This window comes from Microtus ochrogaster, chromosome 17, assembly GCF_000317375.1.
Source record: "Microtus ochrogaster isolate Prairie Vole_2 chromosome 17, MicOch1.0, whole genome shotgun sequence".
NCBI classification, from domain to species: Eukaryota; Metazoa; Chordata; class Mammalia; order Rodentia; family Cricetidae; genus Microtus; species Microtus ochrogaster.
Window position 1 is genome coordinate 19,105,086 of NC_022019.1, and position 17,591 is coordinate 19,122,676.

At 44.4% G+C, this 17,591-nt stretch overlaps 1 protein-coding gene across 1 annotated transcript in view; it reads right to left on the bottom strand.

The window, feature by feature from the left end:
* Positions 1–16,466, bottom strand: part of Itm2b (integral membrane protein 2B) — a 24,340-nt gene extending 7,874 nt beyond the window's left edge. Inside the window, exon 1 of the mRNA XM_005355608.3 lies at positions 16,170–16,466. Within this exon, the coding sequence (XP_005355665.1) occupies positions 16,170–16,286 (117 nt within the window). The 5' untranslated portion in view covers positions 16,287–16,466. The remainder of the gene's footprint in view (positions 1–16,169) is intronic.
* Positions 16,467–17,591: the final 1,125 nt, after the last annotated feature.

The window sequence follows — 17,591 nt, forward strand, 5'->3', positions numbered from 1 at the left end:
ACAGGACACTGTGATACACACAATACACACAGGACACTGTGATACACACAATACACACAGGACACTGTGATACACACAATACACACAGGACACTGGCAGGGACCCTAGGATGAAGAGAAGTAACTGGGGCAGGCCACAGAGGGCCTAGGGAAGGAGCTGGTCCTAAGTTACTTTAAAAAATCATTCTAGCACAACAGAAGAGACTGATTTGTTCAAGAACGCCATCTTAAAACACTTAAAAAAAAAAAAAGTTACTCAGCACCTGAAACACAGCTTGAGAACAAAGCAGCAACAAGAGTCAGTTTCAGTAGCTACATTACAGACCCAAGTCCATAACCACCGGAACCTCCTAACAGCTCCGCCATCTTCAAAGCCTGATCTGTTTCCTCTGAAACGCTTAGTCACTTGCTTTCCTGCGTTAGAAACTCACGTAGAGATCTAATCTTGCTCCTAGGCGAGACAGTTCCTGTGTTTATGCGTGTTCATTTTGCATTTCTGGAACCTTTAAGCCACGCTTGGCACTCAGTTAATAACATGCAGATAATTGATGACCGGATGAAGAAAGAGCTTGACTGTTTAACTTTTCATGATTCACAGAAGTTATATCAGCAGCCAGAAAGATAAGGGAGGGGACAACACCATCATCTATGATGCCCAGCGAACTGGCTATGGGTTAAGGCCAGCCACGTGGAACATACTGGGCGAGATCCTGTAAGAAATGTGATGTTTCGTACGGTCAGCCGATCATGAATTAAAACAGGTATTGAAGACATGATGGCCTGCCCACACATTACAGTCTGTGTTACAGAGCAAGCAGAAAGCACTTTCAAGATTAAAGTTATTAAGTTGCATCTGCTGGCTGAGGCTGGAGATCTGCCACAAACTCAAGGCCAACCTGGGCTACATAAGTGTGTTCCAGGTCAGCCAGAACTACAGTGTCAAAAAATGAAATTAAAAATACAGAAAAAAAAACAACAATAAAACCTCAGAGAGCAAACCCCGTACCTATTGGTTTACTAAAACTCACACTTTAGCCTTCCTAGTCAGGAGTACAAAGATGTTCATTATTAAAGCTGAGCCCGCTTCTACTCAGTGTGGTACCTGACATTCCAGCCAGTACACAGATGACAATACGCACAGGGTGAGAAAAAAGGAAATTGTAAAATAAATAAATAAATAAAAATCAAATTACTAAAGATCAATTATAAAACATCACCTGTTAAGCCTATAATCCTGGCACCTGGGAAGCAGAAGCAAAAAGATCCAAAGTTCAAGATATAGCTGTGCAAGACGGCTGGGTGCTTAAGAGTCGCACTGTCCTTGCCAGCGAGACAGCTGGGTGCTTAGGAGCCATCTTGCTTATGCCAGGGAGCCCAGGCTCAGTTCCCAGCACCCACATCACATCAGGTGGCTCGCAAGCACCTTGTAACTCTAGCTCCTGGGATCCACCACTTCTTACGAACTGGAGAGCCACATGTGGTTCATGTGCCTTCACAGGCGCGTGCACGCACAAAATTAAAAAACATTTGAAAAAAATAAGTAAATTCAAGTAATTTTCCCAGTTTTAAGAATGCCTAGGTTTCACGAGAACCTGCTTCCAAATACCAAAAAGAAAATAAATCACCTGTTAAATACCTATTTATAACATCATTATTCAAACTTGTCCCAAACTAAAGCCAACCCAAATATTCATTAGCCAGTAAGTAAATTTCCATTGATCACATCCACATTAGGTACCGAACAGCAGAGGCCCTGTATTTCCATTGATCACATCCACATTAGGAGCCGAACAGCAGAGGCCCTGTATTTTGTATGCATTTCAAGAGTTTATGATTTAAAAAAGAGAAGCCCATCCCCCACATTCTCGGGAGTGTTCTTTTTCTTAACCCTAGCGCTTAAAACCTGCACTAGAAATCTCTTCAAAACCTCCCAAGTCTGCTTCAAAAAAGGAAAAGAAGAAAGCTCACTAACAAGCAAGCTGTTCACGGGGGTACGGCATCAACTCTACTTGGCCTGATTTAACTGAAGTCACAGATTCCCTCCCTGCACGGCACTGTAACTGGTGCACCTCAACTATGCCGAGAACTCCCGCAGGTCCTACGTAATCACCACCTCCTGAGTCCTCCTCAATGTCAGGACTGTAGCCCAGTTTACAGAGAAAGAAAGCAAAGCACACCCGGGCGTACTTCCATCCTCAGCGACAGAAAGAAATGGCCAAGGCTTTCAACTCAGCTACTCAGGAGGCTGAGGGACACAGGCAGCGGTCAGAGGGCAGCCTGGACAACTTAAATTAGACACAGACAGACACACACAGACAGACAGACAGACAGACAGACAGACAGACACACACACACACAGATAGGACCCAGTGTGGCAGAGTGCTTGGCTGACCCACGAAGGCCCAAGTTCACTCTCCAATACACAGACATGGCTCCATAGTCTCTCTCAGGTACCACAATATTTTCTGGTTGGAATAAATCCTACCAGACAGTAAGGCAAGATTACTTAACTATATCTTAAGCGAAATGAAGGCTAAATTGTGTTTTACTTCCATCAGTTATGAATTAGGTCACCTCAATCAGTTCCCTAAGAGGACTCAATAAAAGGGCTTCATAAAACGTAGGGCTTAATTTTTTTTTTTAAATTCTGTTTCAAAGTAACAAGCACTTCACATTCTTCGATGCTTCCATTTGAGCCTTATTTACATAATGAATAGAACACAGAGTGTTTTAAACTATGTTTTCCAAAGCCCTTCAAATAGCATCTTGCGGCAGTGTCTTAGTGCTAAGAACGACAAGGCCAGGCTAGGATGTAGGTGAGTGCGGAGGATGCTTTTCCAAGCAGAGTGAATCCCTAGGGCTTGAGCTTCAGCATCACTTGCATGAAACCAGGGGTGGTGGGTACCAGCGACTATGCCCTGAGGATGCAGAGGCAGGAGCAGAACTTCAAGGTCATCTTTAGCTACAGAGGGAGCTAACACAGTAGACCCTGTCTCAGTAAATAAATAGATAAATAAAATGTTCCAGAGGCAGCCTGAGGGTGGGGAGACTGCAGCACAAAAATACAAAGTATAAAAATAAGACAGACCAAAGGAAAGAAAAAAAAATAGCATGAGCTACTGAACATATAAATAGATTACTAGATTTTTAAATATGCTGGGCTAATATAGATATATATTAACAGGGTATCTTATAATGCAACAATCCAAAGGAACCCCTTGGAGAAGATCTGGGGGGGCGGGGTTTCTTCCTTGGAGTTCCTCCTGCTCTTGGGAATTCTTTCCCCACTTTTCCAGAAGAAATCTACATTTGCTCTGCTTGAAAGAAAATAAAAAGATTTTGACATTTCCTTGCATGCAAAGCAAAAAGAACTAGAAACTGGGTGTGTGGCTCAGCTCTCCGCACCTGCCTGCTCTGTTCAAGGTGTGGGCTCAACCCGCCCCTTCACTAATTCCAGGCCACGCGGCTCGGGCTCGGGCTCTGCACCTGGAGATTACCACAGCAGAGATTTTTCCCTTCACAGGTGCCACCACGACTCATCAAGTCAGTCCCCTTGATCCCGGAAAGTTATATTGTGAGACATTTACTGTATACATTTTAACCTGGCTCATGAAACTCCTATGGAAACTTGATTGTTGTGCCATTACTATGTTCTTCCCAGATTCCTTGTAATTGGAAATACTTTCTACAATAAATAGTTTTAAGTATGGAAAAAAAAGGGAGTTTTGAACTGTTTTTCTTTTTTCCTCTTGGTATTAGGAACTGTACCTAGAGTCATGCCTCTAGAAAAGCGCTCTGTGTCTCCAGCTCATTTTTCTTTACTTATAAAATTTTTGATTTTGAGGGAAGCTCTCACTGAGCTGTCCAGGCAACCCTTGAGCCTGTGGCAGTCACAACCAGGATTACTGGCACGTGCTACCAGGCCTGCAGCACTCTGGGCTTTAGAGGATGGGAGATGCTCTGCTTACCTGCCTCCATGTTAGCTACTCTTCTCAATAGAGAAGCGTCCAAGACACACCTTGTGATCTGCCTACCATCAATAACATCATTACCAAGAGCATCTGAGGAAAGGGAGGCCGAACCTCAGGCTGCGAGCTACCGTCTATGAAGGGCAACACATGTTTGCCTGCCTTCTCTCTTCTGCATTGCCATCTGTACATAAATCATGTTTCCCAATTTGTTTTTCCTACAGGACTGTCATTATCTCCATTACTGACAAAGTTCACACAGGCGTGTTTATTACCTTTGACACATAAACAGGAAGCAGTCTCCCAGGACTGGGCATGCGCTAAGAGGAACAGAGAGAGAACAGCTCTTCGCATTCAAGGGCCATAGTTCACAGTGGCCTCCGCCAAGTTAATTAGTATTGAGCTGAAATTAGGAGACCCAGCTCCTTGTTGGTCGGGAGTTATCGAATGGTCTATATTTAGAACGGGGGAGGGTAGAAGAAAGGAGCACTGTGAGTGTCAGTGCTGGCGTCGACAATACTGCTGCTCACAGAAAGAGAAACAACCATTTAAGCTATTGCATAACCACCTAGAGAAATATATAAAATCCGAACCAAATTATAAAATGAGTTAGCAAGCAGGTCATAATGACGAGAAAAATTCAATAAGGCTGTAAAATTACTGCCTTTGGTGCAGGAGCATATTCAGTCAATTCTGTATCATTAGGGCAAAGCAGGTATCTGACGAAAAGTAAAATACCATTGAGTATTAATTTATGAGTAACCTAAAATCTATCCTTTTCTCGTGCTTTTGCCATTGCTTAAAAGATGACCATCATTTCTCTAGTATTTATTCTCTCTGCTTTCTAAACTTTACCACGGATAGCTTATGAAGCAAGTTTTCGTCGCCTTTCCAGCTCATGTGCTTAGTTAGAAAGTAAGGAGTAACGACTGGCAGGTGTTTTGTAAGCAACATCGCATGCAAGTTTTATCTGCTGTTAGTGAAACAGCCTCTACTGGGGACGATCAGCTGGCAGAGACAGGCTTCTCCCTCCCGCCAGAATCTGACTGTTCCGAATGACAGCCATCCTCCTAAGACCCTCACGCAGTCACAGATGGTCCACAACTACCTAATCCACCACCATGAAACCCAGAGTCAAGACTGGGAAAAAAGAACCAAGCCTGCCCCCGACTCATATTTTGTATGAAGGTTGGACTTTAATAAACACAGTAGTTTTATATATGTATATTAAAGGGTAAGCAATTCTATTTGATAGGCAGAACCTTTGGTCATTCTAAGTGTACCCTTTCAAAAAATATAAAATTAATTTTATTCCTACTTACTGTATTACTGCAAGACTGGGAGTAAAAAACTCAGGGCCTGATCCTCTACCACTGGCCTACACCACAGATCCATACGAAATAACTTAAATGGGAACATTTACAGACATCCTCCATCCGAGTATGAAAATCTGAACGCTAACACAATGACTAGCAGCTGGGCATGAGGTACATCTCTACCTCTCCATACGACGCCAGCCCCTGGGAGCCTGAGAGCAAGAGGACCTTGAATTTGAAGAGAGCCTGCCACACACGGCAAGGTAAAAATATGTCCCGAGTCCTAGGTACCCAATCTCAGTGTCCTGAGAGCAGACACACTGCCCTCTCCACGGCGGTCAGGTAAGAAGCACTTTGACTCAATGGCTCAGCTGTCTGCACTGAGCGCAGACATCACTGGTAACGGTGGAAACGGTGGAGGTGCTGTGTGTCAGCTTGGGACTGTGATGGCAGCCCTCAGGAAGATCGGAAATTCAAGAGAATCCTCCACTACACAGCTGGATTTGAGGTCAGTCTGGGCCTTGACCAGAAACCCAAAAATAAATCAATTTAAAATAAAGTGAAAATTCAGTGCAAGTATTTGATCTTGGCTCCTTGTGCTTCTGGCTCTGGGACCCAGGGATCTCATTTCCCTGTGAAAGCAGGACCGGCAGTTGTGAACATGCTGTCAAATCTACAGGACTTTACTGATCATCAGGTTATACAGGCTAGTTTATGTATGACCACTAAAAGTACACACACACTGGGGAAAACAATAAAGGACAATATTTAGGTTACCACATTTGAAAACAAATCATAAAAAGCCAAGATATAAATGAAAGGCTAGGTGTGGAAGCAGAGGCAGAAGGATCACTCCAAGTTCAGGGCCAGCCTTGGGCTACATACCAAGTTCTAGTCAAGCCAGGGCTACACTTTTAGACACACACATACACACACACACAAAAAAAAAAAAAAAGAAAAAAGAAAAGAAAAAAAAGTGAAAAGTATTCACTGCAAAGGGAAACTCAGTCAGGGCAGTAAAGGTGTAACACAAAATCCCAACATCGGTAGTGAGCCGTCTCAGAATTACTCCTGAGGTCAGCAGTCTTGGCTCTTTGGAGAAGCCATCAGAGAATGAGGGTTCATTTTTCTAGGTCATCTTGTCAGGTCTTAAATTAGTGTCAATAATCCAGACGGTTTCCATTATTATCTATTATTAATTATCATTAGGCCTATTGTTAGTGCAAAGGGAATATTCTAACTGAACTTTCAAAAACTAGGGTGATGGCAGAGTTGAAAGTCCTAATATTGATTTTCAGCTAATGTTTATCTTCTGAAAACTCAATGGGGCTACGGTAAAGGCAGAGAGCGAGCTAGCAACCTTTCAGCTACACAGAAGGGAAGCGCTGTATAGCAGAGGGAACATAACAAAGCCTGAGCAGAAGAGCCTCAGGCATCTGCAGAGGGGACACAGGCAGCCCGGAAGGAAATGCACGGAGAAGCAGACACCAGAGCACCAGCAGACCAGGAGACGTGGCCAGTGTTCCCCAGCACCTGGGAACCACAGCTGATGTAGAATTTGATACTAGATGATACCGGATACCAGACTACCAATGGAATGAGAGGGTCAGGAGGGAATGTGCGTGCCTGCAATCCCAGCGCTCGAGAAACTAAGACGAGAAGATCGGAGTGAATGTAAGGAAAGGCAAGTGTTGACGATCCATCATTCTGGGCCAGCCTAAGCTATAGAAAGAGATAACCTCAGAAGAAAAGGAAGGAAGGAAGTGAGGCAGAGAGGGAGAGGAGGAAAGATAGGCGTACTCAGATATGCAAGGCTTTACAAGTTCTTAATCACAGATTTAAAAAAAAAACATATCCAATGCATAGAAGCAAAGTCAACCCAGAATGACTGACTCTCCAGTGGGCCAGAAGATACAGAAAGCAATTAGACTACTGTCAGCGATGAACCTCCAAACACTACATAGAAAATGAAGCCACGTTCTCTCCAGTTTCAAGGAACAATGATCAAATCTTGACAGAGGGAAACCATGTTAGAACTGAAAAGATAGCCTGATGGTTAGGAGCACTGACTGTTCTTCCAAAGGACCCAGGTTCAATTCCCAGCACCCACATGGTAGCTCACAACTGTCTGTTAACTCATCCATGAGATACACAGACATAAGCAGGCAAAATACCAACACACATAAAAGTTTCTTTTAAAAAAGAAAAAAGGTTTTCTACAGGAAAGGAAGTACAATGGAAGCGAACACACTACTCTGGCAGTGTACCAGACAGTGCTTGTCAAGAACAATAAGAGCACTGGCTATCAACTTAGCAAGAAGTTACTATGTATACCAAGACAACAGATTTCCCGTAGAGTGGAAAAACACACACACACTACCTACATCCACCTTTCATTTGGATACTGGCAGTGAGTTCGTATTAAAATCAGAAAAACTAAAAATAAATTTTTGGAAATAACATGAGAGAGCAGAATAAGCAAGTGTTTGTAGTCACTGTTACCCAAATGTGGTCCAGAACCCCCTCAGAGAGCCACAGTCCTATCACTAAGCTGTGATGTTTTCACTTTCACTTCAAAGTGGGCAGCAGTTTTCCACCAGCGAATCGTGACATCGTAGCCAACAGCACCAACCTGCAGATTCCCGCCATCTCCTGTCAAATCGCTCATTGGCCACTGCACAACTCCGGGGGCCTACTCTTAAACTGTTAAGAGTTGTTTAGAAACGTTGGTGACTCACAAATGGCTGTCTATGCTGACCTAAGAGGACTAAGCATTCTGCCTTCTTTCTGATAGAGTGAATTTTAATCTCTTTATATACAGCCTGTAGAATGCAAAAATTCCTTGGGTTAAGGAACAATTTTTAACTCTTACTCAAGAGGCTCTGAGACTAAAATGTTGGAGAATCCCTGACTCAGAGAAATGTGGGGCTCAGACTACCATGGAGAGCTGGGCAGTGTTGCAGCATGAAGTGACCAGCGTGTGCTCTGCTCGGTGAAGCCACGAAGAGTGGCCCTTGGCCAAACTGTAGGACGAGATCAGAAGTGTCTAAGGAGGGAACATAATTGCTTCTGATTAATTTAAGGACTCTGACATTGCAGGAGTGATTGTCTCTATGGGGAGAAGGCATAGTGTAAAAGAAAATAATTTTTCCAGTTGGTGGCAAAATTCTTTCCACACCTAGGGTGTTACTTCAGGTGCATACATTTAAAATGATCTGTCACTCAAGAACATAAATTCTGCTATGCGTACCTGCACCACAGCCTCTAGAATGCGTTTCTATAAGCTACTGCAGGCCTACTGACATTTTAAAACTGAATTCTATTGGCACCTATTATGTACTAGATAAATATACATTTTTAATCCTAATGGTTTTTATGTTGATGGAATCTAGATCAACACAAATGTCAGTACTGTCTTACAAAACTGGCATGAGGCGGGAAATACAGAACAGCATCACAGAAGTAACATTCCCAAGTAGGACTGGCTGCCGGGGTAGGGGCGTGACTTCTGAGTCCATTACTTACTGTGCTGCTGATGGAAACAGATGCAGAGACCTGAGGTGATGCATCAACACAGCATATGAGACATCAAGGCAAGGTTCAGACCTGACCGCAACACTAGAGTTCCCTCCGCTGAACCGAACTGATGTCTGAACTGCATCCCTAGCCCCATTTATTGAGGGAGAATGTCATTTTTTAATTCTTTTTCCTAATCATTAGAAAATGTGGGATTCGGTCTATTTCCCACGCCACACCTGAACACAAAAGCCGGACTTTGCTAGCTTTGCTTTCCACATGAAAGGAGATTATAAAACGGTGCCCATGTCAAGCCATTAGTGTTTCTAGCCAAATTATCGTATGAATTTATATGAAAACGCTCATTTGCCTGTAAACTGTGGTATTACAGGGTATTACGGGAGTAGCTCAGGGATACAAGTATGGGCTTACTCTGCGGGTCTTATAACCAAGAAATAATGGTATTACAGGGTATTATGAGCAGCTCAGGGCTGGAGTGTGGGTTTACTCTGCGGGTCCTGTAACCAAGGGATAACTACCACCATCAGCAGGAGTAGCAACAGTCGACCTGACTTTTAAAAATGAAAACCAAAGACCGTCTAACTTGCTTACTATGCAAAACCTTCAGCTTCATCAGTTCACCTTCCTGGGCTACCGCCCGTTCTTTATCATTCCTAGCCCTGCTCTAGCTAAAACTGGTGGGACTGGGGACTTTTCCATACCACCCAAAAAGTAAACGCCAAGAAAAACTAAGCAAGGAACAATGACCATCTCTCAAAGCCACCTTCCCTAGTCTAACAGGGGAGCTTTTGGATACTGCGGTGATCTAAGCAATTTAATTAACGATGAGAATTGCCTAGGCATGGCTAGGCATGGTGGTGCATGCCTGTAATCCTAGAACCTAGAGACAGAGGCAGGAAGACAGACATGGGTTTGGTGCCAGTCTGGTACATTTCAAGCTATCCTGCATTACTGAGCAAGACCTAATCTCAGAAAACATAGGGAGAGGGTAAGAGAGACAAAGAGTAAGAAATATAGCTATTTGGGTTTTTTATGGTAATTGATTTTTAACTAGGTACAATAGCTCAAGCCTGATGTCAAGGCACCCAGGAGGCCAAGGCAGGAAGAAAGGAGTGAGTTCCCAGTCAGGCTGGGTTATAGTCCTGGGTCAGCCTACGTTACAGGGTGAGATTTATCTCTAAAGCTTTTAAATATTGCTATCACATTTAAGAAAAAAATTAAGATTTAAGCTTTATACTCACTATGAAAACTTAAATTTCTTAAATAAATCTTAATTTCTAAAAATAATTTGGCCCTAAAAGTAAAAGATTCGGAGCCAGGTGTGATAGCACACACCTTTAATTTCCACACTCGGGGTACAAAGTCGGGCAGATAGCTGTGAGTTTTGAGGTCAGCCTGGCCTACATAGTGAGTTCTAAGGGAGCCAAAGCTGCCATTGTGTGGTCTTGTTCCCCCCCTCAAACAAAAGTAGAAAAAAGTTTGAATATTTGAGTATTAAAAAATCCACCAAAGCCTATTCCTGAAGATATGAAATTCAACTACCTTGTTGAATACCTGTGTAAACAAAAATGTTCATATGAGTATTTCAAATTCGCACCTGACTCTCTTAGCACTTTTCAGACTGAGGCAGGAGGGTAGCTATAGGTTCTGGGCCAGCCTGGGCAACAACAGTGAAGTTCTATTTCAAAAGACAAAAAACAAAAAAACAAAAAAAATACCCTGAGCTTCTAATGCCATGCATACTGTCTCCAATAAACTTGAGATGTAACTTAAAATTGCTAGCATTAATAAACCAGACTATAAATTTATTTCAACATTAACCTCTCTTCAGTCATATTTATAATGAGATCAAAGTTATGAATCCCTCCAGGCACCCTGTGAGCATCCGTGACCGAGACAGTGAGCGCAAAGGCAGGCAACTCCCGCCAGCCCTAGAGGGGTCATTCCCGTGACTCAATTCAATCTTTCCTGTTTAGGACTAGGATGTCTATTCAGTCAACTTTGTCCTAGAACAGGCGACTATTGCGACACTTCACAGCGCTTTTTTTTCTCCTCAACTCAAAGTACGGACTTTAAGAAAAATCAGCAATCCTTTAAATGTTCACTCGATGACTGGTAGCACACATGAGCTTAAAAGGCTTGTGAGACTACGGATCCAGGATCCAAGTACAGGAGGACGTGGGAACCACAATGAAGTAATGGCTTTTTCCTCAGTGCTTTCTGTTTCAGTGATTTTTAAAGGTAACACACCAAGTAATGAAATTCATTCTGTTAAGTGGAAAGTTTTAAAATGATGTCCTTAGGGTGGCTTCTGCCACGCTGTCCTAAGCCTTGACCTTTCTTCTGTCTTGTAAAGGACTGTCACTTGAGGCTCCCCGCAGTGCAGTGGGAGCCTGGGACAGCTTTGTTAACTATTTTCTAAGACATCCAGATAATCATCACCTTGAGACTGAGAGGCGTGTAGTCCCCTCTCTTAACAGGTAGTGGCTGTGGCCTGAATCCTGCAGTGGGAAAAGTCCTTAACCCCTCCTTCAGTCTCCAGGCTCTAATTAAAGTGACACATTTAGGGCTGGAGAAATAGCTCAGGGCGGGGGTGGAAAGCCCTAGTCAAGCTCGTCCAAGGCTCTAGGTTCAATTCCCAGGGCCGCACAAATGGAACTCTTGCCAAACAGTTAAAAGAGAGCACATTTACTTTGACCCATTTCTTTCTCCAGGAAGATCTTTACTAGCACGGTATCATACAAAGCGATCCAAGAGGCTTTAGTCAAAACACGAATTCAGAAAGCCATCTCCTTTTTGAGAAAACAATGCAGCTTTTGAAGTCACTTCAAATATTTGGGTTATGGTTTGATGAAACTGCAATGTCTCAGATTACCGCCCCGTACATTCCTCTCTGGGCATTAACACACAGGTCAGGCTTCTGCAACACACAACCGACACTTGGAAGATGAACAGTGACCACGTTAAACATACCTATATCATAAATGTGTTTGAGATTTTTCTGGTTTAAAAAAAAATACTGCTGTTGACATGAAACTCTTAGGTGGTAGAGTTGAATTTCGTGAGTTCTTAGAGGTTTGTGATTATGCCAAGGACAACATCCGGCCTTCTCCAGCAGGAAACCCTTATCCTGGCAGCTAACTTGTCCTTCAACCATAAAATGACAATGTGCAACCTCACCCACCCTCAAAAGCCAGGGTGCCCCCAGCAGAGACGGACAGAGTAACTGATGTCTCCCAGGACAAAACTCTTCCCTTCAAATCTCCATCACGGAGGCCAAGACCTAAAGAACGGAAGTGTTTTACTGGCTCTAGCCAGGCATGATGGCACACGCTTGTCTCGGCACTAAGAACACCTTCCAAGCCAGCCTGATCTACGGCGAGTTCTAGGACAGCCAGGCCTACTCTGCAATAAAACTTACACAAAATTATGTTCCTGGGTAATGAGAAGCTCTCTGGCTACAGAGAGCCAAGTTCCCAGCCCCTCTACAGATCAACGCCTCTTATTGCTGTCTTGCATTTTACGTCCTTCCTCTACTCCCTCAAGCCATAAGAATACCAAAACCATCACCACAAACTGAAACCTAAATTATTAAATTGTTCAGTCCTGATTGTGAAAATAGAGAAAAATGAGAAAGCATGAACTAGGGCCCACTCGGCCATTTGTGACAGCTCAGTCTGCTCTTCACCCCGACACCCGTGATGTCTATTTTTTTGGGGGGGGCTCTGCAAGCAATTTACCTCTTACCATCTATCACAAGCAGCTTGTGAGGCCATTTAATGAAGCAAATGAGGTTTTTGGGGTTTTTTTTGAGGGCTGCTACTGAGCAAAGGCTTCATGATCAGGAACTGCAACAAGAACTCCTGCTTACTCTCCTGCTCCACAGTGAGGCGAGCAGAAGTGAGAACCTGCTTTATTACATAATCCTCCCTTCTGTTTAGTTCCTTCTACTTTAGCCACTGCCTCTCAGGACTCAAGGGAGGAATGAAACAAATTCAACATGGAAAGGAAGACAGGAAACTGTCTTGTGAGGGAGAGGGGGGCACTTGTTTTCTTCTCCCACAATGAAAACAACTGAACTGTAAAAGCAGGGCGGGGAGGGACAGAGGTGCAATCTCAACACTCCAGAAGGAGAGACCAGAGGATCAGGAGTTACCTTCAGCTACGTACCAAGTTCAAGACCAGCCTGGGCCATGTGAGACCCTGACTCAAACCAAAACCCCAAACAGCAATTTTAATTATTGTAAAAATGCGATTATGTAACCTTAGCATCTTCATACCATTATTTTCAAACTGAGAGTCCTTGTGGGCCATCTGCTTCCATCCTCTCATCTTACACAGAGGAAAGGTAAAATTTATGCCTTAAAAAAACATTCCAACAGTTATTCTGGGACATATTTGGGACTTCTGATATAGGAACAGTATTTTCTTGGTATTTGCACACGTACACAAGTTTTCCAAGGTTCAAAGAAAGCGCTGAGCACAAAAATCAAGGGCTGCAGTCTGTATCATAATGCATGCAAAATCATTTCAAAATGATCTTGTCACACAAATCATGATACTGTGATTCTTGCTCTGCCTGTGCCTCTAAGAGCTTTGTGTCTATGAGAACAGGTCTGGGAAGAAGACAACACTGTCAACAGGAAAATGTGGAAGAGATAGAACGCCAACTAGTTGGGATAATGTAATCAAAAAACAAACAAACAAAACAGCTGCTGGAATCACAGCTACTGCCAGGCCAGCAGCCACACTGGAGCAGTAGAACTTCTTCCAGAAGGTTCTCTGCAGAGAAAGGTACAGCAGCAGAAGCCGAGAGCAGCATAAAGTACAGAGAGATAAGTTACATAAGCCAGTGAGGGGCAAGAGTGATCAGAATCCTTATGGCACACCAGGTCGGGGATCCCAGAGGGACAAACCTCAAGCACAATTAAAAACAAAACAAAACAAAAAACCTAGTCCATGTTTACTGTGGTCCCTGAGAGTTAAAAGTCTTAAAAAACGCTTTTCTTTTGGAGTTCTGAACACTAACTAGCCTAGCGTGGTCCCCTTGACTGAAGGAAATGCCCCAGGCTAATCACACTAAGGCTAATTTTGTTTCCAGCCCAGGCGGTCAGACAAGGTGGTTGCCACACAGTCCAGCCCAAAGGAGCACCAGAACATTATGTAATCACTCCGCAGCCCTGAAAGGAGATCAGTTCTCTCACAGACGTCTATCCTTAAGGAGGCTTTTGCTTTATCCTTCCTACTTTCATCGTGGATAAATATTGTCACCCCACCCCACACTGAGAAAAGGCTTCCAGCTTTTAGAATACAGAATGGAGAAAGAATTAGTTCTATTTTTTGGGTTAATCCATTTGGCTGTGGTTTCTGTGTGGCTGTAAAGAAACGTGAACCCTCACTACTTAATTGTAGGATTTTTCTGTGGACACAGAGATCAGACAAATTAAGGAATAAAAGCAAAGTACAGAACTAGTTACCTTGGAATAAAAAGTGAATTGTGGTAGGCATATGAGTACTCCTAAAAGCCTGAAAATAAGCCGGGCGGTGGTGGCGCACGCCTTTAATACCAGCACTTGGGAGGCAGAGGCAGGCGGATCTCTGTGATCTGTGAGTTCGAGACCAGCCTGGTCTACAAGAGCTAGTTCCAGGACAGGCTCCAAAAACCACAGAGAAACGCTGTCTCGAAAAAGAAAAAAAAAACCTGAAAATAAGACCACTTCTTCCGTAAAGGACACAATATTTGTCACCAGTCTGGTTCAAACCTGCTCAGCAAAGTGAATTCTGACGTCTGTTCAGAGTTTCAAACCTTCACAACCGTGGAATAAAGGACAGAGAAATGACATCACTGAGACTTTAAAGTGGGAAGCATTCTATCTTCAAAACTTAAACATGTTATTTATACAATAAATAACATTAAGAGTACATATTTGAAGCTGGGCATGGTTGTGCACACCTGTAATCCCAGCTCTTGGGAGGAAGATGGAGGAGCAGAAGTTCAAGCCCAGTTTGAGCCAGACAAGACCCGAGGCTCCACAAACAAGGATATTGACGGGAGGCTGTTGTTACTGGGTACTTGACTACAGAACTGTATAAAGCAAATGCGTACCTCCCAAGGAGATATAAGGTGGCATGGCAATTTTCACCTGTGAATTCTTCTAACGGGTTTTCAGGACCAAGACTGTTTTGCACTGGGATCAGGAAAATACTAAACCCAAAACCTTTAATCCTTTAAGGGAACCAGCTCTCTCTTCCTATCTCAGGGGAAGGCAGTCATTTAAAAATCAACCCGATGTTTGCTTTTAGCTGGAACAGTTCCAGAAAACAAGTACAAGCCGCCCAGATTGCCATTATGTTTTCAAAAATTTTATAGGGCGTTAGTGGCCTGTTTCTTAACAGTAATTTTCATTACATCATAAAAAAAAATACACCTTAATGACTGTACCAGGGACACAAATGATTGTTTTTAAGTCAAAACTAAAACTACCCAAGTGATAATAGGTATTGAAAAGTATTGATGAAAAATTAAGCAATAACTACAGTATCTGTTAAGTATCAAATGCCTGCAGTCTAAAAAGACTAGGCAGAAGAGAAAAACTTAAGAGACAATTACATTTATATTTAAAAGAACACTGTAAGTCACTTTAAAAGCTAGAATCCAGTGACGGCTTCGCTCAGGCTTATTCAGTGTTAACAGAGGATTCGGAAATGAGGGTGGATTTTTGTAGGGACAGGAGCCCTACATTTAGGTTCCAGGTTTTCACTCATCAGTAGTTCCCACAAAGACGCTGATAACATTTAAAAATCAACTGTTGGTTACACGGGAACAGTCACAATAGCAATTACCTTCACCTGGAATATTTGTTACAATAATAAAATCAACACCCAGAAGCGACTCCCAGTATACGGTTGTCCTCTCCCCCTCCAGACCCCAAGGTGAGGTTCACCTGCCCACATTGAAGACCGTTTGTAGGCAAGGGGGGTTGTAAAAGAAAAAGCTTTTATAAGATGCTTACAGTAACTGGACTTAGTCCAAAGGCTGTTCAGCCTAGAAACGAAAGTATGAAACAACAGAGGTTTAGGCTTGTTATGATGTCAGCCATTTTAGGCACAGTATTTATACTGGAACAAAGTGCCAAACTCCGTGGTGGCGGTGCCAGTTGCTGTAGATCCCTTGGCGACCAAGCCAGGTGCAAAGCGGCGGGCGCTTGCACACCTGCGCAACTGTCCCCACGGGGGTCTCCACGGCCGAGACCCCGCCCGCTGCACACGCACTACGGAACCCGGGAGCGGAGGGCCGCCCGGGCACCCGTCCCCTCCGTAAGGACCCCACCCGCGACCCCAGCCCAGACCTTGCAATCCACAGCCACGGCATCCGGAGGGATGATGAGCGCCTCCTCACTGCTCTTGGGCTCGTCCTTCTTGGACTCCTTCTGGGCCAGCGCCGAGTTGAACGTCACCTTCACCATGGTGCGGCCTGGGGCGCCCTGTGGGCGGCGGCGACGAAGGCTGGGGTAGCGGGTGGCGGGATCCCGGCTGCGAGTGCAGCCTCGTCGGCCGAGCTCAGGGCGCGACGCTGCGGCGGAGGAACGGACTGCGCGAAAGCAGCAGCGGCTCAGAGCAGCCCGGTTCCCGGCCTCGCAGCTGGGGCACGGGCGCGGGGAGGGGCCCGGAGGGGCGTGGTCCTTGGGGGGCGGGGCCTGGGGCGGGGCGGGGCCTGGCTCCACGCCAGACTCTCCATGGGCTCCCCACCCCACCCCCCAAGCTCAGCGGGAATCCGGCCAGGTTTTGTGGAGGGCGCGCCTGGCTGAGCTAGAACTTGCTGCCCCTCCGGGCTGCCTGGATTTTCCGGTTCTGAATTCCCTTCCAGCTAGTTGACCTCCTGGGGCCCAGTGTTGCAGGTTGATAAGAAAATGAAGTGAACTCTGCAGATCGGCTGCATAGGGTAAGTTAACCTCTGAAAGCCCCAGAGTGTCTTCAGTTGTGAGCCCAAAGGCTGTGGAATTTTTGTGTGAGAAAATAAACTAAAAACTCCCATTTACTTATTACTTACCAAGCAACTCAGTAGAACATAGTAATATTTGAAGTGCTGTGTCCTGGTAATCTAACTTATCTCGCACAGACCTCACCCTAAGGCGTTGCCTGACTGACTAAGCTGGTCTTTTCTTCCTCCAGAGGTCAGTGCCAGCCCTGACCAAGTCCTGCCAACCTGGTCGAATCTAATGACAAGGAGCCCTCGTGGGCGATTTGTATTCCTGAAATCCCACACCAGTCAAACAAAATATAGCAACCATGCTCATTTTTCAAAACAAGCGAAAAATTACATTAAAACAAAACAAATATGTGCACCAGGCCAATCTGTGATTTGTGACAGTGTATTAAGGTTAAGTTCTTATTTTATTTCAAAATAAAAAGTTTTCGTTGAAGTGGTTTCTCTTGTGGCTGACAGAAGGCACTGGTCCATACTCCTGAGTTTTCAGCTGTGTCAGCAGATGGTCCTTTAGTCAAATGGTTGGTCCTCTACCCTCCTGAACACCTTCATCCTTGTTCACCAAGACATGTGCCTGTCGGCCAGAAGGTTCCTACTGTGTCACGTGCCACTTTTAGCCTAGATAAACTGCCCTGCAAGGGCGGCCTGGATGGGGAGACTGGCAAAGGGTGCCGGGATTGAAACTTGGGGACTTCTTTTCAGGTGGAAGAACAGCAACATTTATTTTGCCCCGAGCTAAAGCCTTTTATACCTCTATTGCTTCTGTGGACAAACAGCGGGCCAG